We start from the raw sequence: 25,327 nt of genomic DNA, 5'->3' as shown, positions 1-25,327 counted from the left end.
GAATGGCTGTCCAAAAGATTTCCAATATCTGCCATCCCTCACACCTGTATCGAGCACATATCCTCAGCTTCATTGACCCTTAATCTGTATATTGCATTCCCAAGGACAATTCATCAACACCTAGTGAATGGGCAAAGAATCACACTGATGCCAAAGGACATTCTCAATATCTTCTGGGATAGAGTGCTACTTCCATCAATAGGAGATTGTACTGATGTGAGTTGGGCATCTTACTTTAAACAGACATTGGAGGAGGCATGATATAAGGCCAGAGGTGGATATGGGTACAAAGGTGAATAGGGACCCCCTAAGACAATACCCCTGTCCGATGATGACTTCAAGGATGTCCAGAAACACATGGAAGCTTACATATGCAATGGGGAAGGCAAGCTGAGCATGTTTGGGTTGCTATTCTTTATTTTAGAAGGAAAGAGCATCAAGCTGCTCATGAAGGATGGTCAGAGAGGGTGCTTCTCAGGACCAGAAGAGGCACTGTATCAAAACCTGTCCAACCTTGACTGGCTATATATGATGAACTGAAAACACAGTGAACTGCTGGTGAATGTCGGGATCTCATTCACACCTCACTCTCAAGATATTCTGGTCATTGGAGTGTGGAGATTGGATGCATTGGAAGCCTCATTTGGAGCAGGAGGCTATAAGAAAGGGAATATGCATCATCACAACACACTCTTGATATGGGACAATCCAGGCTGAGATACAGCAGGAGAGATCACAGCAGACACACATTGCATTCAGGAGCATGTACAACCTATACTATGAGGCAATCTGATCAAACACCAACCAAGCACATTTTGCATCTGACAGTGATGCATATAAGCTATCCCCCCCCACATGGCTGAATGTTTTGAAATCACCAAGGTGGTCAATGGATGCAAGGAGAAAACATATGGTGTTAGAGATGAGTATAGGGTCACTGGACATGTGGCTAGAATAATGCTGGATAATATTGATATGAAGGTTAGTAATCCACATAATATGCATTATTGACATGTGAGCTAAATGTTCCTGGTAATAATTGGCATGCAGGCTAGAGAATATCTGCAGTTGGATCCAATCCTGTGGATCCCATCCAAGATCTGGTTCAAGCTAATCAGGTGACAGGTGCAGGAGATTCAGAGAACACAGATATCTATCGTCAAGAAGAATCCTCCAAATCTTGGCATACTGACTGGCTTGCTGAATCACATGCTTCACTCTACTACATCAACCCCTATCATTTACAACTTTCATGTCCACAAATCCCTTGCCCTCCTTGAATATAGAAATGTCCTTGAGACAGCAGGGATATTTTTCTTACCAGACTTTGATCTTGACAGTGACACTTGCCTGGATGAGGTATAGCAAATTGATGATGTGAATGTGCTGGCCCTCATGGGCATCAATGCAAAGGCTCAATGGGATAGAGTGGTAGGACAGATGGATGCATGGCAAGGCCATGAGTCAGAACTGGAGGACTGTCCCCTTGGTTGGACACCTATATGGATGCAACTCAGGACAGCCATTGCACACTTACCTGCAATGATCATGAGACCATGGACATGGTTGCCCAAATTATTCAATGGTCTACTTTCTGTTGGGCATTTGATCATGATATTCACAAGGCACATGTGGCTGATGCTCATGCCTGAAGTATTTAAAGGCATCAGACTCTGCCCAAATTCACTTCAGGAGGCCATGAAGTGATAGATGATTACTAGCATTGATGACACCCTCACTGCAGTAGTATTTGAAGCATACAATTCTGGGCTGCATAACAGTATGGGTGTAACTCCAGGTTGCATGAGTCCTAGGTTGAGAACATTTGTGGACAGGTGCTTACTATTCTTTCCTGACCCTGATGCATCACATAAAAATAACACTCAGTGGTCTACACTATGGGAGGGAGATGAGTATATCATGGAGTTTCACAGGATGATGAAGTTGATGGAAGTGGATCAGCAGGCAGTGCTGAAGCAAGGGTTGTGTGAGGTGTTTTCTGACCTGCATCTCCCTGCAAGTGGCATAAGAATGTGGATGCAGAAGCATGATACCATAGTATTCACAACAAATCCTGCATTTTACAGGATTGACTGTGTTGGACAGGGGGTGGAGAGTCAGAGAAAGGCTCCAAAAGCATGTCGCACAATGAAGCTGATCAGGGGAAAGTGTATCTTTGCAGCTGACCTGATGGACTCACAACTATTCAACACTGATGAGAATTTAAGAAGGAAAACAGAGAGGCAAAAGTGTTGGGAGATTCAAAAGAAAATGACCATGGTGAAGAGAAACAAGTGAGTTCCTCCTTCCCCACATCATTGGAAATCCAGGCCATTTCCAATGGACACAACAGCATCTGTGGAGCAAGATGAGGAAATGGATGTTGATTAGCTTACAGATGCCCCATATATAGTGAGCACCTGATGGGGCATATTGGAACCAGCATTAATAGTAAATGGCCAATCTATTGTATAAGAATAGTCATTCCCAACTGTGTTGGGCCAAGTGAGCAGAAAGCTTCTTTCTTGACATTTGTTAAGGTCGTATTCAAGGGATAACTGGATCTGAAGGGCTTTGGCCTCAGCTCGTGTGCTGTGCCCCTTACCTGAGTATTGCCCCTTATTTCAGGAAGGCAAGACTAACATGTCCGGAAGGTCGGACAAGTATCATAATGGATCCAGATGACTTCCAGATGCGGGATAGGTATCATAGGGCTAATCCAGACGAGTCCAGACTAGAAACTAATGGTAATAGACTGTCAGAGACAGAGGCAGATACAGATAGACTATAGGAATCAATCCTAAGTCTCAGAGGGTGACAAGAGTGGAGATACTCAAGTCCAGAGGATGGGAATAAGTAGAACTAAGATGATATTTGAACTGAGGTACTACAGAAAGTTACAGGAGGTTATATACTATAGGTATCTAACGGAATGATCAATCAGCAGAGTCTGAGGCTATGTATGAAGCATGTGGATAGTCTATTGGTAAGTAGAAATGGATCACAAATCATGAAATGGAAATGAAACATAGGTAATGGATCAGGGAGCAGGATGGATATACAGATAACCAAAACACCAGAGTTAGGGGGTTACTGAAAGGAGATGAGCACTGGTTGTGGATTCAGATGAGTTGTGGACTGGACCAGATGAGTGGACAGATTGAATGATGAGATGTTGGAGGGAGATAAGATGTGGATAGGATCAGAGATAAGATGTGGATCTGAGATGAGATAAGGGTCAGATCTGAGATCCGGATATGCGGATATGACAACATTGGTTTCGCCAGATCACTGGTACATGCTCTTGCAACAATATTATGCAAGATCTTCAGTCATCGGAAATCAGCATGGGGTCAGCTGGACAGAATCCCCTACCTGACTGATGGAATGATTTGATATTCAATGCAAAATCAGATCACTCTATCACCATCATCCAAGGATGTCAGTGCAGTTGACACCTTTCTTGATAATGAAAGGATTGTCCAACAAAGTTAATCACAATGTAAGACACCACCCTTTCTTATGAGTGGGGCAATCTGGGCAAAAGAATCTTACCTGATTTGATTCATCTCAAGTGCAGTTCCATGCTCAGGATCGAGCAAGTCAATTTGTTGTCATTGAGATAGTTGATACTTATAGAGTTAGCTATACATAGCTAATGTGCAAGACACTGGACTTCTCATGGATTCAACCCAATGCAATATGACCACTAACCAACATCTTTTTATACTACACTCACTGAGTGATTGGCAAGCTCGTTGAGGTCATCAATATGGTCATGGCTGCATGGTATGCTTTAGGCAGGGTCACAGACCTTTTGCCAATGTCAAACAGCCCTACTAATCAATCCAATTGTTATTGCTGTGGCATGAGAATGTAACATGATGTGAAGTTTATATACTGCCCTTTGGAAAATTTCATTCTTGCTTCCTTACCATAACCTTCACAGATGGTTTCATGCCTCTATGGGCTTTCACCATCAATTATGGTGGCCACCTCCCCCTTCTTAATCCAACTCTTATCATCCATATGCAAACCTTGGACTATGTTGGGTGGTTTCTCATCTCTATGGGCATTCACCATTGATGATGGTGGCCATCTTGCTTCATTGTCACATTCCCACATCTCTCACTAAGTACTTTTTCTTTGTCTTTCTTCATCAGTGAGATTATGAGTGTACTGTAGTATATGTGTAATTGTGTGATTGTCAGCTCTTTGCATAAAGGATGGCACTGGTGTGAATTTTTTATTCAATTAGCAAAAATGTTAGACTTAGTGAAATTTTGCTCATTATGCACTCATCTCCTGTAATTTAATATCATTATCCTATCCATACCTATTCCTGCCTCCCAAAAACACAAGGGCCTGCTAGAGCATGACAGTGATCCTGACTCCAATGAGTCTGATGAGGACAATACTCAAATCAAAGAACTTGTGGAGGAAGAGGAAGCTGACTCTGACAATGATGCTAAAGATGATGAGCTTGAGCAGTTCCTAGCCCACAAAGATCCTTACATCACTTCCAAACCCATCCAAATGGTGAATGTGCAGAGCCAACATCTGTTACAAATGATGCCTAATACATGGGCCATGGCTTGATTGCTTGTTTTGCAGCACCATCTGATTCTGACCCTCTAACAGGTGTCAAAGAGGTCACCTTCATCATGAGCATCACCTATGCAGCTGAGATGAAGAAACCTGCAAGCAAATATACATTGAGGAACCAAACCTGTCCACTGAATCTTGATGAGCCTCAGGACACCATGAAAGCACAGTTTTCTATCAGAATCTCACATGCACTGAACCCTCAACTTCTTAGCCATGAGGATTACAAGGTCTCCTGGCTTATTCCATGTGTCCTCTCCAAACCTGTCCTATCCCTCCTTAACAAGAAAGATTTCAATGTTTTGGTGAAGTAAGCAAAAGATCTGAAAGGCAACAATCCAGCCATTCATGTCACAATTGTTCAGAAGGAGAACCACAAACTCAAGGAAAATGAGGCTGTGATTGAATTGACTGTGAATGAGAAGGGGGAAAAACCAGTAGGTGCAGTTTTTGAGTGTTTTGTATGCATCTGCAATAGCAAGTCATTTATCAAAGAGGTGCCTGTTGCTACACATGGTGATTCATAAAGGCCAAAGATAACCTGACAGCAACACTGGAGAAGCCGCCTTATCATAAGCTCTTTCATATTCGAAAGATCAGTCCTGTTCTTGAGCAACAGCTAGACTCTCACAACACCTTCTACACCAGTCTTCAACTTCACTATTGGAACTGAGGTTCTCCATATTTTTCACTCACAGCAACTGCCTGTGCCTACTGCCACACCAGAAGTATCCTCTGTGTCAGACTCATCTGACTCTGCTTGTGCTACACTCTTGTACCCATCTCATGCTCAAGGGATGGATGTACCACTTGACAAATTCTGCACGGAATATGAGTTCAGCAAAAATATCTGTGTAAATGTCACTGAGAACACATATAAGGAAGCTCAGTCCTTATACATTGTTACAATTGCCAAGTTGAAAGAGATAAGCTTCCAATTGGGCTAGATTGCTGCACTATGTGATGCCATTGAAGGTTCATCTGTCCTATGTGTTTGATACGATACAAAAATGTAATGTTACAGGTCCTTGCCTTAGATTGGACTTCTACACAAATGGATTTCTTTGCAAATAATGGTGCTAATAGCCTGCATATATACTGTATGCTAGATAGTAGTCTTGATGGTGATGGAGTCAGTGTTTTATTTAATTGAATACTCACACCTACAAACACAAAATATAGTAAAGCACACACCAAAACAATCAACAACCTTGTGAACTTCAGCACTGTAATATATTTTCACATTGTCCATTATATGGACACTGAGGGTACCAGGATGGGCTGTACACTTTGGGAGCTGGCAAAGTCTTTTTTGCTACATCAACAGTACATATTTATGTCAAGACTTATGACAGTATTCTCAAGCCACTCTAGAAGCAGCTCCTGGGTCATAGAGCCTTCGACAATGGTGGCAGCAACATGAAGGAACCATTTATTCAACATTTGAACACCCTACATAAATTACATATCATTATAATAGCATTTTTGACCTTGTACCCTAAGGTCTATTAGATCTACCAGAACTCTGAATGTGCAAGGGCATCATCCACCTCTTTCTGTAACTCAGTACACAATGTGACAATGAATGAAACATCTGTCTCTACCTTCATGGCTCTCCTCTCCATGCATAATGCTGTATGGTTGTGATGGAGTACTACTGGATCAATGGTCTTGAGGATTACTGCACTTGTTGCAATGATTTCACCAAGCATCTCCAATACCTTCTTCATTAGTGTGTCAATATATGCCCCATCATCATCAGTCTCCTCCCAGGTTGTGCACTCCTCCATCACCTTGTTCACCTCAAGCTTCTGCACCTTAGCAAGATTAATCATTTTGTGCACAGTAATACAGTTCTGCTACATGATGGCCTTATGCTCTATGTTGCGGTTGCCAATGTTGTTGTCAAAGATAATCATTTTGTCAAGATCAATAGTAACCTGAAAGATGTCATATATGCTGAGTGTCACATTGTGCAAGTACATTCTGACATGCATAATGACCTGTGCCTGGTGCTCATGCACATCCATGCAATCTGCAATGGGTTGTTCTGCAATGACTGATGTAGTTGGCTGAAGTTAGTATAATATGTGAACTGAACACAAGACAGTGCATACCTTCATTAGTTGGCAGTCTCAATGGTCCTGCAGGTCATCCACCAGTGGAAGGCATAATGAAGGATCAAATGGAGTGATGGTTGATAGTTGGCATATGTGGTTGAGATGTAGGCTGTAGAAAGTGTGAAGTGAGGACAGACTTCACCTTATTGATGAGTGACTAAGACAGACTGGTGTTCACAATCACACTGCTCATAGTTAATGTTCACAATTGTTAAATGCAGTGAATGGTAAGCATTTTGTTGTTGAAGATGTATTGGACATGTGATGCACTTCACAGGATTACTAGCAAGATATAGATCCTACTGAGCATTGTATAATGATTGTGGATGATCATCAAATGTACAAATATCATTCACTTCAGACATTATTTATCTATGTTCTGTCTCCTTGACCTATCACTCCATCTCCATCATATTTTGTATATATATGATAGTCACTGCTCATTAGTGTCATGCCACATAACTTCCAATGGGGTATCCTGTGTCATGTGCATGATTTGGTACTACATGATACCATCTCAAAGGCTATATAGTCATCTATGTCAATGAGTGTCTGAATGTTTTCTAACCTCTCCACAACTCCAAGTGTTGGGCCACCTCTCATGCTCTTTAGAACCTGTTGTGCCACCAATCAGTATGAACTCCAGGTTTTTTCTTACTCCTGATTGAGGTCCCCTGCTTATTGGAGGCACTTGGGTGACAGAAGGGAAATGAGAAAGTGAGTGACAAGACAGTCATGCAGATGAGTGGGTACAATTGATATACTTTACTTGAGCTTGTTGGCACATTGAAAATACCTCTTGGAGCAATACACAACATCAAGTGCATGATACACAATCATATATTGCACAACACTTTCACCTACAAGATCTAATGACACTCATCTTAACTTGAATACCTAGCCAAATGACACAAGAATGATGCAGCATAATCATGAAATACAATACAATTGACATTGAACACATTGTATTCAAACATGAATTAATTAATTTAAATCTCACGTACACTATAGTACACTTACAATCTCACAGTGACAAAGGAAAACACTGATACAAAGATATAGAAATGCAACGCCAGCAAAAGGTAGCCATTAACAGTGATACCAAAATAACCAATGGGCAGCAAGATGGCCACCATCATTGACAGTAAATGCCCATAGAGGCGAGAAACCACCTGTGAAGGTAATGGTAAGAAAGAAAGAGCAAAATTTGCCAAAGTGTAATATATCAACTTCACATCACATGACATTCTCATGCCATTCACAGACATGACACGGTCATGTGATGTACTGGGATTCAGGATTGCCACCCAGTGATAATTGATGATTCAGAGGTTCATATGCATAAATAGAAGTCGATAAACATTGAAGTGATGATTCTGATTGAACTGGTTTGTGGTCTCTCAATAAAATGTGACTTGTTAAGACAAAAAATACAGAGTGAGACGAATTTCTACTTCTACAGTGTAGATATGATTCTTGATGGTGTTAGGAGCTTAGATAGGCATTTACATGTGTCAACAGGGTGTAATATAATAGTAAGGTTGCTGTTCCTACTATACTGCCCACTATTCACATGCAAATGCTATTGAGTGTTGAAGAGCTGACATGTAGTAGTAGAAAAACCTAGTCAGTATGACAGTCTATCAAACCAGTAGGCATGACAACACTTGTGTGTGCCATGGCCCATCATTTGTATCCATGGTATAGTGTCCTGAGTCAACATAGGATGTTCTCCATGATGTAGCACATACCTCCTTGGAACTGGTGGATAGATCATTCCAGCAGGGTGTGAATGCACTAGCCAGTACAAAGCACACACATATTTCTATATTTCTATAAAGCAAATTAGAGAATACCATAAAGTTATATCAAATGAGGAAACATACTGGACTGGCATCTATGTTGGCTGTTTCCTGGGCCTTTCCTTTGTTGGTAGGTAGCACTTGTTGGTTCACATTTGGACAATAGGTGAGGCTGGTCACTTTGTCACCTGCAAGTGACTCATTGTAAATGATGTAGTGTAAAAAATGTGTGGTACTAACATCATTCTCTTGATCACAAGAGCTTATACAGGGAATCCTAGAAGCAATGGAGAGTGGTGATGGTGAAGGTGAGTCTGGGGCCCAGAAATGTCTTAATACCACATCAGGCACAAAAGTCATTCCCACACAGTATTGTCTCAGTTGGGGTCACAATAGCATATGTAAAAGAAAGCTAGAGGATGTTCCTTGAGATCCAAAGTCAGTATGACAGTGGGGACACAGCATCTTCTCACTGGCTGGATCATCAAAACCTGAAATAAATGCCCTACATTCATCCAAGTATGTGGGATACCTGTGAAGATATTTGGAATAAAGAAGGTTCAGTAATGCCTCTGCCAGATGTCTTGTGTGTGTCTATGCTAGTTCATGGTAGAAACAACAAATACTTTGAAGTTATTCTTGCAGCTTTGCAACCTGCTCAATAGCACCAACAGTGCAAGTCCCAATTACACCCATGATTTTTGTTATACTAGAGAAGAATCACAGCCTGAGAAAATGCAGGGATAAGTAGATATCAATGTAACATGTATGTGCATGCAAGGCCTGGATGCTGCATTGAGACAAATGATCCATCATAGCAAATCATTGTACAATACATATGCATTCATATGATAGGATTAACTGAGTCATTACTCACACTGTGCTAGTACAGTTCCACATGCTGGCAGCAACCTAGAAATAATTTACCACTTTGCCAAGTTAGCTACACAAGCAAAATGTATTGACAGCATTATAAATGGTTTGATCCCCATAGAAGAGTAATACCAGCAAAAGAGCTCACAAGAGAGAAAATTATAATAGTTTCAGAACTACCTGTTGAACCCTATAGCTAAATACAACCATAGTGCCAGAGAGAACCAGTTACCTTGCATGTGTTTGATCAGCCCAAGGAGGCTCATTGTTAAGAACCATGTTGCTCAAAGGAGAGAGAAACTGACTCAGAGGGGCTTGGCCTCAGCTCATACACTGTGCCCCTTACCCAAGTATGTGCCCTTCATTTCAGAGGAAGTCCAATGATGGTCCAACGAAGTCCAAAGGACTTCCAGAGGCTGGCTACTCTGCTGGAGAGTGCTAGAGGACTTCTGGAGGAGTGCGGGAAATGTCTGGAGGAGCATGGGAGAGTTCCAGAGGAACACAGGAAGTGCTCAGGAGAGTTCCCACTGCAAGGTAATACTTCTACAGGAAACAGGATGGAAGGATAGGAGGTCTGAAGGTCCGGAGGACAGGAGGACAGGAGGACAGGAGGACAGGAGGACAGGAGGACAGGAGGACAGGAGGACAGGATGATGGATGACAGAAGGACAGGATGTCTGAAGGTACAGAGGGCAGGATGTCCAAGGGTTAGGAGGATGGAATGTCCGAAGGTCAGGATGCCGGAGGTACAAGGGACAGGAGGTCCAGAGGTCTGGAAGGAATAGGGGCTATATCAGACTTTGTCCAATGTAGAAGCAAACAGAGGTAGACTACCCTAAGGTAGAGTTGGAGAGAACAGGGATTGGACCTAAGTCCAGAAAGAGGGTAAGTGTCAGAAAGGCAAAGCTCCGGCCTAGGGAATTAATTCCTAGGCTTGATGGGTAGGACAGACTTAGGTGGACCAAAGTCCGAGAGAGGATTGGGCAAGTCTAAGTTGATATTTAAACTAAGGAAACTATAGGAGTATCTACAGGGGTTATATACTGGTGAATACCTGAGGGGATCAATAAGCAAAGGAGCAGGGCTATGTATGAGCATGTGGAAACACATTAGTAAGTAAGATGGAACATAAGTAAATGAACTTGGAGATGAAGACTCGTACAAGGATCAATCAGCAAGACAGAACAGGAGGTAACCAAAAGCCAGAAAGGCAGAGATGCCCAAATGGGGATAGGCGCAGGATATCAGACAGAGGGTGGGAATAGGTCCAGAGTTAATATCTGGAAGTCTGGGGATCCAGAAGACAAGGTGGATACAGGACTGGGATATGAGAAGGTAGATAGAGTCTGGAATCCAAGACAAGGTAAAGTTCAGATGTCTTGCTGGATGGAGTGTACACAGGGTAGATGGGACAGGGGGTTATGGTTCAGGCTAGCAGTGGAGATCTGATGGTCCAGAGCTCAGGGGTAAATCTGGAGTGTAGTTAATCCTGGTGAGGTGTGGAGCACACAGCAGAAGGGATCTGGGAATGAGTTAGATATGAAGTGTGGTCTGGATGTAGGCTCAGAAGGCATGGGAATATGATGGAACGTGGGTCTGGATTGTGGGATATGACACTCATTCTGGGGTGGGGGAGTGAAATTTCTTACATATTCATCTTCATTGGTGTGGATGTCCAAGTGACCTGGGATCCAATATACTGTAACATCAAAGTCAGCATGTTCATTAGCTACCTTTGCATCATGTGCTGGAAGCACTCTGCTATATACAATCCTGGTCTTGTGTGGTAACTGTTGCTATTTGCTTAAGCTTGGACACCTATAGAACACAGTCTAAAATACTGGTAGAGTAAATGTTAATCAGTGTGATCAAATCAGAACCAAAGGAAATTCCAAAATCTAGTGAAGGAGTCCCTGGAAGCATATACCATACCTGCAGAGAGTGCTCAGTCTATTTTGACTGGTCCACCCTCTATTATTCAACTCCAAAGCTGAAACCAGGTGGATACTGTTATTGTTTCTCTTTAGTCTGTTTGAGCATACTCTCCTTGTAAAGCAATAGAATATGGTATCTGTAGACAAGATTCAACAGTCAACTTCACAGGCCTTCAATTCATTCAAGTCAAAGATGATGCATCTAGGATCATACATGCATTAACAGTATGAGGTTGCTTGGCAAAGAAGTCTTAATCTACATGAACAACTGTTTCACCATGTGCATGTACAGTAATCAAAAGGGCAGCAGTACATCATTTCACTAGCATCATGAACACATACAATAAGAGTCCCCATGTGCCATCTCTGAATCTTTCTGGATACTAACAATGATTTGCTCCCAACATTTGCTGTTCTCTTTATTTCTTATCTCCAGTTTTCTTCTCTTGGTAGGATAATGTACCTTGAACTTGCTCAATATGAGTGAGCTCAATGAAATAATTTTGGAGGTCAGTTGAAGGAGGGAAATGATGCCAGAAGAGTTAAGGTGCCACCACCTTGTTTACTCTCTTGAAATGCTTGTTGTTGGCATCAGTCCTAGCAGATACCAACCTCCAATTACATTTTAAGCACCTGAGGTGCACTTTGACATCATGATTGCACATGTGCATGTCAGCAGGGGAGGGCTGGCAACCTGGTATAGGACAGGACTTAAACTCATATCCAAAGGTGCCAAATCTGGGAATCTCTTGTGCAATCTGATGGTAGTCTACAACACAGTGTTCATTGACTGTGCTGATGAATACAATCACTGCAGTGGTATACTCCAAGAATGCATTGAAGAAAGCCATCAATTTGCAAAGCACTAACCAGATGTTAGTGCATCCAAAGATGCTGGTATCCATAACAAGTGAGTGGACTATATTGGACACCATGGCCAGCAAAGTCCCAGATATGCTGAATGCCAGAATGAAATCAATAAAATTGCTGAAAAAAGATGAGTGGGCTGCTGATGTGATGAATAACATATGTACTTCTCCACCAAACCCTTCATGGCCTCAAAGTGGTGACTGACTCTAATAGCAGGGCCACAGCTCGCCATAAACAATCCTCTCCATCCTCTCCTAGCATGAGGAGTTAGGTTGTACCAAGGTGCATTCCCATTCACCATTCTGTTGACAGTCTTATCACTTCTTGCAGCATTGGAAGATAATGCTATTGATTTTAGAAAGTCATGTCCAAGGTACATGGTCAATATTTTGGTGATAGTGGTGTTGGTACCACCAGTGTATTCATTATAATGTATGTCCATGACAAGAAAGGTGTTGGGAGATAAACCAGCTTTGATGTTGTGAGTAATGAATTGTATGCCAGGGGCCAGCTTCTTTGACTCAAATGTATGTGAACAACTGTCGATGAAGTAGGTAAATTATTGGATGCTAAAATCACAGTAGCAATTTGCTGCACTTACATTGTCATTAAAGTTTTGAAAGTGGGTTTTCACCTCCAGAATCACTGATTTGGCCAGGTAGTCATCCTTCATCAACTCCAGGTTCAGGTTAATTAGGTTTATCAACCACATTATCTTTACTTTTTTTTGCCTCCCAAAGCTAATAAACATGTACTGCAAGGGCTTGTCCTTCCTGTCTCCCATTCATGAGCATGTGGGGCACCATAAATGCTTCTCAGCAATCTCCACAGTATTATGGTAGATGCAGCCATTGCTGCACAGAACAAATTGTTCACATATGATAGCCCTACAATCAACACATTCATGTTTGGAGAGAGACTCTGTGTGGTTGCCACAGAAGTGCCAGAAGGTGCCAGTTGTTACCTTCATAGAAAGAGGAATTATGGTGCTCTGGTTGTTCATAAGGTTATTTGCCTTGAGTTGAGGTGATGGATTGCTGGACAATTTGACCATACTGCCAATGTTAATGTTGCCAGGAGCAGATCTTGAGATGCCACTGAAAATTGCACTGACCTTGGCCTTTTTCATGGACAGTCCTGCAGCATCAGCAAATTGTTTAGGACACATATTTGGGTGATGCAACACCAGGAAGTTGATATATTTGAATGGTGATTAATGAAAACAGTTATGATTTTGTGATTGTCATCACTTATACCTCATGTGGACATCCAGCCACACTATCTTTCTGTCTGATCCAAGCTCAGCTCTTTACAGTTGGCCCAAACATACAAGTACACATCACAAATCAAAACTCATACAAGTGTTGATGAAAGATTGACCTCAGCTCCTCTGTGTTCTGAAATTTCAATAAAAAAAACAAGACAGCAGCCCTGATGACAACTCCACCCAAGCCATATGACCTGATACTCTGCCCTCTAAAGGGCAGAGTGAGCACCATCCTGCCTATCACAAGGCTGGCCAATGCCAGAGTTGCCTCCTCATACAAGGAGTAGTGTGGTAGATAGTTGGGACTGCAGAGGAGGGCTCCCAGAACTCAAAGAAGTGACAGTCTACTTAGAAGGACACAACCCAAACAACCCCCAGATCTCATAAAGGTAGCAGTCCACTTGGAAGGACATGCATGGCCTACAACAATTCAAAGATGAAATAGATAGAAGTGCTGCTGGCAGTTAGTTCAAAGAATGCAAAATGAAAGGATGCACAAAGAGTAACAGAGTGCCCTACATTGCATGTCAGCACAAGGTAAAGCAAAGCAAAGTGAGATTACTAGTCTTTTTTCTGGCATCAATGACCTCTGTGTCTTAACAAGAAGATCCAGATCAATCATGATTATTGTTCACCTGTGTGTTCACATCTCCTAGAACCAAGGATTGTAATTTTGATTGCTAGGTCAAGAAACTGTGTCTTGTGCTCACCTGAATATTCAGCACCACCCAGATTCACATTCACTTCATCATTCTCTTGTTCCTGCTTACATTGAGCTTCTCACTCTCTGGCTTTTTTATCCTTGTGTAATCTGGCCAACTTCTCCATCCATCAAAGCATGGCTGCTTTCAACACATCTGTTATGTTTTTGCCCAAGGTGATCTGTGACACAATCCATTTCCAACCAGATTTGTTCTTTTTGATGCTGACTTTGGTCAGTGCTTGCCAGAGAATGTCATCTTTAACATCCCAGGCTTAATTATGCTCCTGCTCATCATGCCTGCAAACATGTCCTTCAAGGACCAACCAAGCCTCAAATGTATTGAACATGTTGGTAGCATCTGGGCCAGATCAATTGGCCATCATGCATGATTGTATATATCATAGCATACCTATTTTTTCAGAAATCTTGTCTGAGGCCTCATGCTACACATAGATTTGCACTCTCATCCACAACTGTTGTGTCACCATTTGTAACCATACCCACTTGGTCCAGAAATATGGCAGCAGCTTCTGACCCTTGTGCCATATTCCTGGTAACCTTGCCCCTTCATACTAATGAGTCTCAGTGTACTTGTCTGGCTTCTTTAAAGCCACAAGTGCTTCTTGTTTCAATATTTGCTCTTTGAGCCCATTGATCTCATCATCAAACCATTCTTGCAGGTTGTCAGGAGGAAACAACAGGCCCTTGCCCTTGGTATTTATGTTCCAATCCTACTCTACATTTACAAGGTAAGAAATGAGACTTGAGAAAAAGTCCTCACTGAAGAATGCCTTGTTTTCTGGCCTGATTTGATCAGCATTGAGGAATTGCACTTCTGTGTAAGTGACCTTTACATACTTACTGTTCAACCAATCCTGGCACCAACAGACTTTCCATTCATCAAGAACACAGATGCTCTTCTACCCAGGCAACCAGTTCATCCACCACAAGTAATCTGGTGAGCATGTGTTGTGCCACCAATGTACTGCAGTTCTCATAGAGAATAATCTCCTTAGCCTTTACCAAGTCCTTTGTTGCATTTTCCTCCTCTACCACCCATATATTTCACATCTGGGTGTGAAGAACTATGCAGTAAGACAATTTAAGCCAAGTGGCCTGGTACCACATTGGCAGGAGTATGTATCCTAAGAGTTTGTTACTTTTCATAGTGGGGACCCAGCAAGTTTGGAAGGTCTCCTTTGATGTATTGTTGATGCCTTTAATCTCATCTAGGACAAGGAATTCAATTGGAGTTTCTGTCCTGTTGAACATGGCTTCCACATTTAATACAGGGATTGCAAAGGATGTGATGGGGTTCTCCAGTAGCACTGTTCCAGCCAGGTGCTTCCTGCTCATTGTCAGCAACATCTTAGAGTTAGCATTCCTCTTTGTATTTTATTATTGCAGCTCACCAAGGTTGGGCTAGATGTTAATCCACTGCTATGCATAGTCCAAAGTATGTACTTAGCAGACTTAAGCATTGCAGGCTAGTGTCACAACTACATGTCTAATATTAGCATCAGGGAAGTTATTGTCAGTGGTGCAATGACAAGCTCTGCTTGCATCACCCAAGTACACAGGCACAGCTTGGTACTTGTCATATGCCATTCTGGACTCTCAACTCTAAATCCGCTTCTCCAGATATCCAGATCCGAGATCCAGATCTCAAATGATCTGATCTATCTTTATCTTCCTTCCAGAATCCAAACCCTATATCAGTGCCCAACCCCATTTAGACTTCCCCTGTCTCCGGACTCTGGTTAACTATGTTTTCCTTCTGATTACTGATCTGTTACATAAATTTCATTTCTGGTATTCATTATTAGTAATCTGTCCTACTTACTAATAGCCTTTGTGTTTGCTAACTGATTCCTATATGATACCTACAGTGTATAAACCTCCTGTAACTCTCAGAAATACTTCAGTTCAAATATCATCTTAGTTCCTGCTCATTCCTGTGTCCTCCAGACTCAAGACAAGTCTCTTGTTATATTCCAAGTCTTAAGATTGCATCCTAGACTACATTTCCAACTCTACCTTAAGGTAGTCTATCCTCTGTTAGTTTCTAGTCCGGACTTCGTCCAGATTAGTCTTATCTGCTTGCCCTAAGTAATATCTAGACATCTGTCAGATTTATCTCATGTTTCAGATCTAGATATCCATTGTCCACCCTAGTCAAATCCCGGAAACTCCAGATGACTGTTCTAGCCCCTGGAAATTAAGGGCACATACTTGGGAAAGGGGCACAGCATACTGAGCTGAGGCCAAGCCCTTGTGATCTGACCCCCTTGAGCATGCGACCTTAACAGTACTGTGCTAATATAGAGTCCAGCCCTATAGACACTTACCCAAGGCTAACATTTGTTCAGTGAGTGTGAAGGAAGCAAAAACAGCCAATTGTTACATGTCATAACCAGCTCAAGGCAAAATAATAGGGTGTTGTCAGCAATCTTCAAGTTGGTAACCATGGTCACTCTGAACAACTTCATCTTCCTTTGCCATGGCAGGTAGGTGTTGCCTTATCTGGCATCTTGGTGATAAGTTGCAACAAGACTGTCACAATTACACATTTGGCAGATTCCATCTAAGTAAGCCCAGGTATTCAAAGGTTTCTCATGTGGGGTATAATTCTGGTAGTTTTTATAGGAATTTTATGCTAGATAAAGCTTGCTAAGAATTTATCTTTTTCAGGTCAGTTACCTGATGTAATATGGTAACTTCATATGACTGTACATTAATGTTCTTGCCATAACATGAGAAAATCAAGAAAATGATGGAAAACAACTTTGCTGCAGGCATCACAATTACTGCAGTAGTCTCACCCACCAAATCAAAAGACTTTACAAACCAGTCTCTGGATACAAAATATGGCTACAACACTATAGTGGCATTCAAAGTAAGATTTTGAAATACACTGAAAGTGTGTTGAAACTTATGTTGAAAGAGCCATGAAACTTTTTCAGTGTGATGTTAAGCTCTGCTTGATTACCTTAGACACAATGCCTTGACAATCTGCACATCAAAACCTCTTACACTAGCTAGATGCTGCTTCAATAGAAGTTGCAATAGCTCAGATAGAGCACACTAGGCATGAGTTAGATCTTGATGATTCCAGTTCAGGCTCCAATAGTATGATACCAAGTCCCATGATCATATCCCCACTCTCCCCTATCTCACCAAATATATTGGATACTACATCAGATAATTCAACTGACAGTTTAGGTACCAACTTCTGCAATGTTGATCTACACTATCTGCACCTTTTGGGGGATATCACGGCACTTCATGATGAAGTAGAAAGAGCACAAGTCCTCCATCACCCTGATGAGCCCCCCATGCATGTACCACAGATTCAGCTCTTACCACACTTTGCTGCCCATCACCCAGATCTTTTTTGCCAGAAACTGTGTGTCTACCCCAACATTTTTGATAACATCCTTGACTGTATCAGCAACAATCCCATCTTTCAAAACAATTCCAATAACCACCAGCTCCCCATTGCCCTGCAACTAGCTATTTTTCTCAATTACATGGGGTACTATGGCAACATGATATCTAATGAAGATGTCTGCCAATGGGTGGGTGTTAGCATTGGATCGGTCACCAATTGTACCAATTGTGTCATGATTGCTCTACTTGAGTATCATGACCAGTTCATCTTCTTCCCAAGTCTCAATTCTAATGACACTGCTCATGCCCAAGAGTACATCTCAAAGATCTGCCCACAATGCTGCAATAGTATCTTTGCTACTGATGGCTCTATGATCAATCTCTGTAACAAGCCAGGGCTCTATGGAGAGACATTTTTCAATACAAAATCTGACTACTCCCTCAATTGCCAGGTAAGTATTTCTTATTTTTTTCTTAAAACATTCAACTAATATATGTCTAGGTAGTAGCAATGCCTCATAATCTTCTTATCATGGATTATTTGATTGGCCATGTCAGTAGTGCGCATGACACATATACTTTCTACTCTACACATGTTTTTCAAGACCATGAGGTGCTCCTTAGAGACAACCACTGGATCTGGGCCAACAGCACTTACCCATTGGAACCATGGTGCATCATGTCATTCAAGAAGCCATGCAATGGCACACTAAGCAGGATGCAAAACAAATTCAACTCTAATCTCTTTATGGTATGTATACTATTTTTTTCATTACATCTATTTACTGATTTTTGGGGTTAGGTCTGCATTCGCATTGAGCATGTCTTTGCAGCACTCAAAGGCCATTTCCAATCTCTCTGTGAGCTTTGGCATCTGATACAAACCAAGAAACACCTTGAGTATATGTTGTACTGGATCATGTGCTGCTTGATTCTCCACAACATGGTTATCCAATTTGAGGAAGAGCACCACATATCTACTACTCAATGGGCCACAGGGCAGGACAGGTTTGAGGAGGAATGAGAGGAGGATGCTAGTGAGGACAGAGTTGGTAATATGTTGCATGATGGAACACCTGGACAGGCATCTCATGGTTGGTTGATGGACTACTTGCTCAAAACCCTGGAGAGGAGGCAGGGGTAGGCAAGAACAAGGTACAATGCATAACATTAGTGAATAAAACATGTAAGGTACACTAGGCATACAAAAAATGCACATGACTTTGAACATGAATACATGTGAACAAGTGAGCCAATGCAAATGGCAAATGAAAGCTCCAACATGAAAACATGAACAAGTACAGCAACAGCTGTGAGCGAGCAAACAACAAATCAAGTCTCTTTTGATGACAACCCTTCTTTAAGAGTGATTAACTCAATTTTGAGGCAAAGGGCCACCACCTTCTCTGACTAAACTTTGGCCTAGGGCTTCAAGAAGACAAAGCTTGAGTGTCTTTGCCTCCTGTGACCGCTGGTGCACTGAATCAGCTTTACTGTGCTCGATTACACCCTGCTCCCATTGGAATTGTATATCGTATTCATGGCAGAGTGCATTGACCTTGGCAATTTTGTACTCAGAGGCAAATTGCTTTGCAGAGTAGATATAGCTCATATTGTCAGTGAGAGACCCCACTTGGTCAAGCACATCTGATGTTCCCAATTGAACATGCTCTGAAAGGCTGCACTTGTGTGCAGTCTTTTTCCAGCCAGGTCTGAGCAAGGTCTGCAAGTCTTGTGATACCATGCAGGATAATGAAGCAAATGTCCATGCAGATGAGCTGGGGGTATTCACTGATGAGGACACCATAGATGCTGGCTTTTTTGCATGAGGGGAGCCATGCTCCATGGCATGAGTAACATGAGACTTGCCAGTGAAGGCCACTTCATGACAATGATACTGTGAGGTGTGATTTGTTGGCTTGAAGATGTGGAATAGTGAGAGGGACCTTTGGTGTGAGTATTTATTGCTTGGATGCTGAGTGTTATCCTGTTCCTCATTATCCACCTCCATCTCCAACTCCTCAGTGCCATCATCCCAATTTCTGGGGTCACACTCCTCAAGTGCAGGGTCAGGATCATTGTATGTAGGGTTATATGGAGGGTTGTGGGCCCAAATAAAGGTAGCAGGGGGCACACCTTTGTTAAGTGAATTGTTGGCATCCATATCATTGAGATCAGCGTCCATATTATCAAGGTTAGGGTTGGTATTGGAAAGAGTTTGGGAGGCAGTAGGATGAGGGGCATCATTGGGTTCAAAATTTGAAGCCCTCTCTTTCCCCTTTGCTTGTGAGTACACCATGGAATCATCTGTGGTGGCACTGGAATTTGCAGGATGAGAGGCAACCTGCTTACCAGTAGGGTAAGAGGTCTGTTTGTGTTTAGGCTCTGTTAGTGCATGGAGGGCACCAGCTGTAATCTTTTCCAGGAATGGAGGAGAAGGTCTTTGGGGCAAAGGCAGGGTTGTCCTTCCACAGTGCATCAAGGTCTTCAAACCATGGAAATTCAGATAATACTTGCACTGCAATGTTTCTAGCTTGATCAGATAATCTAAATGATTTAAAATAAAACTTGCCTCAAAGATTTACTTTAGATAGAGGGTCAAGAGGGTTGACACCAGCACTAATCATCCCAAAATGATCAGTTGCAGCCTTATACTTCCCCCTGAGACTAATATTTCATTAGTATTACAGTACCCAATTCTTTTTCCCATCATCACTGTGGACACCTCATGGCTGTACTTCTTATACTTCCTTTTCACCTTGCTATCTCCTCATGTTGTTCTCTTATCTCTGACTCATATTGCACTTTCTCATAAACCTTCCTTTCTTAGTACTTGTTACCCTTTACCAGCCTGGTCTGTGCACAATTCCTTTACGTATATAAACCCTAGCTAGCACTTGTACTTTTCTCCAACTTTAATCTACTCAGTTTTCCTTGATATCCAAACTCTAGCTCCTTGGGAAGGAGGCTAGCCTGTGTCCCATTTGAACTCTAGATCCTGCAGGAGTCCAGATGATCGCTCCTGAGGGAGGACATTGACTTGACAAGGTCTTATCCTTGGTTGACCCTGATCCTTGATTCCTTTATTGGAATTACTCTATCTGAGTTTGTAACAGTTAGTGAATACACATCACTGCAGGCATTTACCCATTTTCCTCCACCAAACATCCAAAAAACATTGATTGAGAAGATAGAATTTTCCCCTCATTTTGTCTGTCAAAACATTGAAAAAAAGTAATTCATGTTTCAATCATGTTCTGTGTGTAGGACACAATGTAAAAATCAATCATGTTTCTTCAAGGATAATGCTGTATTTTCTGTCTATTGTCTTTTAAATAACAGCTTAAAATAATGTTGATTTTTGTCTCCATGTTTGTAAAGTCAATCAATATCACTCAAGATACTCCAAAAATATGTTGATTTAAGAGCACCCTCCATGGAAGCAATCATCATCTCAAGTTTCATGACCTTGTGCTTGATATTCCTCTTATCCTTTCTCAGATATATTACCTCTGATTTGACTTCAGGTTGTGTGCATTTGTTGTGTGAGTCTCATGAGTAGTGCATAGTATCATAGATATATGCATCAACATTTCAACTATTTGTATTCCAATTGTTGAAATTTGGACATCGAGCATGCTCATACCAAGTCTGTTTGACAGAACAAAGTGTGCATTGTTCATTCTATTGTGTTTCACCTTTGTCTTTCTCATTCAATTATATGCTCTTATGTACACTAAAAACTTTTGTTTGCTATGGCCAGCGCCATCCTCCATTGTCACAGTCTCATATACTTATAAGAGCACTCAAGCTACAGTGACTTGCAAAACTGTTACAATGTTTGGTACTTTTTCAGTGTACACAATATAGCACCTATGCACATGGGAATCATGCTTAGTGTTGGTGGGGGCGTGTGAACTACAAACCCTTGGCTACAGACTGACACTTGGATCATGTGATTTGGTTAAGGGGATGCGAAGATATGCCTATTTTAAGACAGAGATACCATTGTAATGGTTTTGCAGCTGTTGATATAGATAGAGGGATCTCAGTCAAATCAGAGGATGGTTACTGTTATTTGCTTATTCAAATAAAAATATACATAAAAATATTATGCCTGAGTTTGAAATTGCTCCCATGCTTCTTTATTTTTAATCATTACCACCATGGGATCTCTCTCTACTACTCAAAAGAATACTATTCTCTTTTAGCTTAATGCTGGTCATTCTATTCACTCTATTGCCTCCACAACTGGTGTTAGCACTACTACTATCTCCAAGCTTCATTAAAACAAGTGTTCCTACTTGCAAAAGTTGACTGGTGGTCATTCAACCAAGCTTTCCTCAGTCAATATTTGTCATCCTATTTGTTTCATCTTTACTCAGCAGGCAGAAACTGCTATCCAAGTGCTCAAATCTTTTTCAAATATTGTCAATTAGCCCCCCAGCCCAAGTACCACTTGCTGCTACATGAAAAAGCTGGGATAAGGGCTGTAGTCAAGTCCAAACACTCTACTATCTGCCAAATATTGCAAAGCATACTTAGACTTTGCCTATACTTACAAAAATTGGACTTTGGAGGACTGGAAGTTGGTCATATGGTCTGATGAGACCAAAATTAATCACCTAGGGTCAGATGGTTGCAAATAGGCTTGGAAAAAGTCAGGAGAGAGGCATAGTGACAGATTGGTATAAGGAACTATCAAGTTTAATGGAAGTTCTGTGATGATATGGGGCTGTATGACCTGTGAAGAAGTTGGCTATGCTGCTAAGATTGATGGTAGAATGGGTGGAGATCTTTACCTTCAAATTTTGAAGGATAAACTTCAGGATTTCCTGGAGTTTTATAATCTTAATGCTTCTGATGTCATCTTTCAGCAAGACAATAACCCTAAGCATACCTGCAAAAAGATCAAGAAGTGACTAGATTGGCAGGAATTTAGGACTATGGTGTGGTCTGCACAATCTCCTGACCTTAACCCATTGGAATATCTCTGGGACCTTGTCAAAAGGAGACTTGCAGAGTATGAGCATTCCCCTAAGGAAATAGTAGCAATGGTTGGGAATAAAGATGCATGGGAGCAATTTCAAACTCAGACATAATATTTTTATGTATATTTTTATTTGTATAAGCAAATAACAGTAACCATCCTCTGATTTGACTGAGATCCCTCTATCTATATCAACAGCTGCAAAACCATTACAATGGTATCTCTGTCTTAAAATAGGCATATCTTCGCATCCCCTTAACCAAATCACATGATCCAAGTGTCAGTCTGTAGCCAAGGGTTTGTAGTTCACACGCCCCCACCAACACTAAGCATGATTCCCATGTGCATAGGTGCTATATTGTGTACACTGAAAAAGTACCAAACATTGTAATGGTTTTGCAAGTCACTGTATTTAGTTACTGCTGATAAGAGCCGTTGAAGGTTCAACAACTCTGCTGGCTTCCAGAGCAGAAGAAAGAAAGAATGGCTCTCACTCTGGGGAGAGAGAAAAGCCTACTGACTCTCTAAGTTGTTGGTCAAAGTGCACCAGGTGATATGTTTGACCCTTAAGGGAAGCAAAGAAAGCAAGGACCCATGAAGTGACACCAGGTCAACTCTGGTGAAGTGCAACAAGTGCATGTGCAGGAATATGGAGCATGTAGGTGTGCAAAGCATGGGAATAAGGTGCATGCAGTGCATGAACATATAAAGACTGGTAGAAGACATGAAGACGTGAACTAAGACTGCTGAATGGTGACTGATGATAATGGACTGTTGCTGAGGGCTAGGGCGATGACTGATGCATGCTGGCTGAAGACAATAGATTCTGACTCTAGATGATGACTACTGACATGATGGTGGTTGGTATATGAAAAACTTCCTAGGCCATAGGTAAGCTGTGCCTAGGTGCACTCCAAGGGCTTGGAAGTGAATAGGGAGCACTCTATGTATGTAAGTGATGTAATGTAAGGGTCCATGATGGAATAAAATATCATACAACACCAGAAATGGTCTGATAGTAAGAATAAATGAGAAAGGACTCACTAGGGAACTGGTTGGATGATAGATGGATGCTCCCAGATGCTACATGACATAAGGCAACCAAGCACAGGAATGTGTTGTGCCTCTGGTGTGTTTTGTAGGAAAGTCATAGGTAGTGAGTTGTGCACTATACCAATCATTGTGAGTCAAAATATATGCGATATATGCTTAGAGGAATCTCATTCTCTACACTGTTACCTCAGATGTTTGCCTTCATGCACACAATCTGAGGTAAGATACCTGTTATCTACTTACTTTCACTTTTACTTACCTCAAGTAGAGTATCTGGTTATCACAGGTGAATGTTTGCCTTCACACGCACAATCTGAGAGTATCTGGTTATCACAGGTTATCACAGATCTGTGTTTTGCTACTATTTGCACTGGAAATAGTCCTGCTCTTCATGATATCAGTGATGGAGACTTGTGTGCATGTGTTGTTAAGAAATATCAGGACCTACAGGTGAATTTGTGGAAGGCTTGCAAGTTGTCTGGAAACCTGACAACATCCCTCACTGCTGCCTCAGACAGACTTGAAAGTGCTCCTCCTGGGCCACAGGCTGAGATTGTCATTGTGACAGTGATTTTATAATCAAAACTACAAAGTTGTGCCAGAGGAGTAAGTTTGAACCATCAGACCTCAATAAAACAAACACTCACCTGGGTGCCTTAGAAGCTTGAAATGTATATCTGAAAAAATGAGATCTGCTGGAGGTGTCAGAGTTCAGGGATGAGAGGTATGGAGCATGTTAAGGTCGCATGCTCAAGGGGGGTTGGATCACAAGGGCTTGGCCTCAGCTTGTATGCTGTGCCCCTTTCCTGAGTATGTGCCCTTAATTTCCAGGGGCTAGAACAGTCATCTGGGATTTCCAGGATTTGCCTAGGACAGACAACAGATGTCCAGATCTGAAATGTGAGATAAATCTGATGGACACCCGGATGTTACTTGGACAAGTGGATAAGACTAATCCAGGTGAAGTCCAGACTAGAAACTAACAGAGGATAGACTACCCTAAGGTAGAGCTGAAGATGTAGTCTAGGATACAATCCTAAGACTCAGAATATGACAAGAGACTTGGCTCAAGTCTGGAGGACACAGGAATGAGCAGGAACTAAGATGATATTCAAACTGGAGTATTTCCAAGAGTTACAGGAGGTTTATATACTGTAGGTATCATATAGGAATCAGTCAGCAAAAATAAAGGCTATGTATGAAGCATATGCAAAGTCTATTAGTAAGTAGGATGGATCACAAATAATGAACACTGGAAATGAAATGTATGTAATGGATCAATGATCAGAAGGAAAACATAGTTAACTGGAGTCCAGAGACAGGGGAAGTCTAAATGGGGTTGGGCACTGATATAGGGTTTGGATTCTGGAAGGAAGATAAAGATAGATCACATAATTGGAGATCCAGATATTGTTACAGTCACAAGTGCCCCTATTCATTTTCTCCTTACTATCCTTGTATTACGTCATGAGCTGCATGATGCTGCCACTAGACCTGTTTCCTATATTTGTATTACATCACGATCGCCACTGCTGTTGCTAGATGACTCATTTCTTATCTCTGACTCATTGTTGAGCCTGCCCTGAATTGTCTACAGTCATATATATAGTTGACAATGTACTTAGTATTTCTTTACTTTAATCTTACTAGGTTTTCACCTGAACATTCTCTCACTTAAGACCTCCAATCTTAAGTTGTCTGAACTGATATTCAAGCCAGA

At 41.6% G+C, this 25,327-nt stretch overlaps 6 protein-coding genes across 6 annotated transcripts; 2 read left to right on the top strand and 4 right to left on the bottom strand.

Moving 5' to 3' along the window:
- Positions 1-855: 855 nt before the first annotated feature.
- Positions 856-2,391, top strand: BJ212DRAFT_1304616 (uncharacterized protein; the record flags this gene model as incomplete). The annotated part of the gene is made up of 4 exons (XM_041333641.1): positions 856-981; positions 1,366-1,653; positions 1,888-2,294; positions 2,331-2,391. 4 exons carry the CDS (start codon positions 856-858, stop codon positions 2,389-2,391), a joined length of 882 nt encoding a protein of 293 aa, XP_041186525.1.
- Positions 2,392-2,671: 280 nt separating this feature from the next.
- On the top strand, positions 2,672-4,919 carry BJ212DRAFT_1487079 (uncharacterized protein; the record flags this gene model as incomplete). Its single annotated transcript, XM_041341226.1, has 2 exons — positions 2,672-2,747; positions 4,642-4,919. 2 exons carry the CDS (start codon positions 2,672-2,674, stop codon positions 4,917-4,919), a joined length of 354 nt encoding a protein of 117 aa, XP_041186524.1.
- Positions 4,920-6,119: 1,200 nt separating this feature from the next.
- BJ212DRAFT_1304615 (uncharacterized protein) lies at positions 6,120-6,440 on the bottom strand (the record flags this gene model as incomplete). The annotated part of the gene is made up of 1 exon (XM_041333640.1): positions 6,120-6,440. One exon carries the CDS (start codon positions 6,438-6,440, stop codon positions 6,120-6,122), a length of 321 nt encoding a protein of 106 aa, XP_041186523.1.
- Positions 6,441-12,210: 5,770 nt separating this feature from the next.
- Positions 12,211-13,372, bottom strand: BJ212DRAFT_1304614 (uncharacterized protein; the record flags this gene model as incomplete). Its single annotated transcript, XM_041333639.1, has 4 exons — positions 12,211-12,291; positions 12,410-12,724; positions 12,806-12,871; positions 13,169-13,372. 4 exons carry the CDS (start codon positions 13,370-13,372, stop codon positions 12,211-12,213), a joined length of 666 nt encoding a protein of 221 aa, XP_041186522.1.
- Positions 13,373-14,746: 1,374 nt separating this feature from the next.
- Positions 14,747-15,530, bottom strand: BJ212DRAFT_1304613 (uncharacterized protein; the record flags this gene model as incomplete). The annotated part of the gene is made up of 5 exons (XM_041333638.1): positions 14,747-14,905; positions 14,956-14,978; positions 15,037-15,049; positions 15,099-15,223; positions 15,335-15,530. 5 exons carry the CDS (start codon positions 15,528-15,530, stop codon positions 14,747-14,749), a joined length of 516 nt encoding a protein of 171 aa, XP_041186521.1.
- Positions 15,531-18,939: 3,409 nt separating this feature from the next.
- Positions 18,940-20,043, bottom strand: BJ212DRAFT_1487075 (uncharacterized protein; the record flags this gene model as incomplete). Its single annotated transcript, XM_041341225.1, has 1 exon — positions 18,940-20,043. One exon carries the CDS (start codon positions 20,041-20,043, stop codon positions 18,940-18,942), a length of 1,104 nt encoding a protein of 367 aa, XP_041186520.1.
- Between the last annotated feature and the right edge of the window lie 5,284 nt (positions 20,044-25,327).

This window comes from Suillus subaureus, assembly GCF_016647635.1.
Source record: "Suillus subaureus strain MN1 chromosome Unknown BJ212scaffold_68, whole genome shotgun sequence".
NCBI lineage: Eukaryota > Fungi > Basidiomycota > Agaricomycetes > Boletales > Suillaceae > Suillus > Suillus subaureus.
This window is presented reverse-complemented; position numbering and strand designations above follow the sequence as displayed.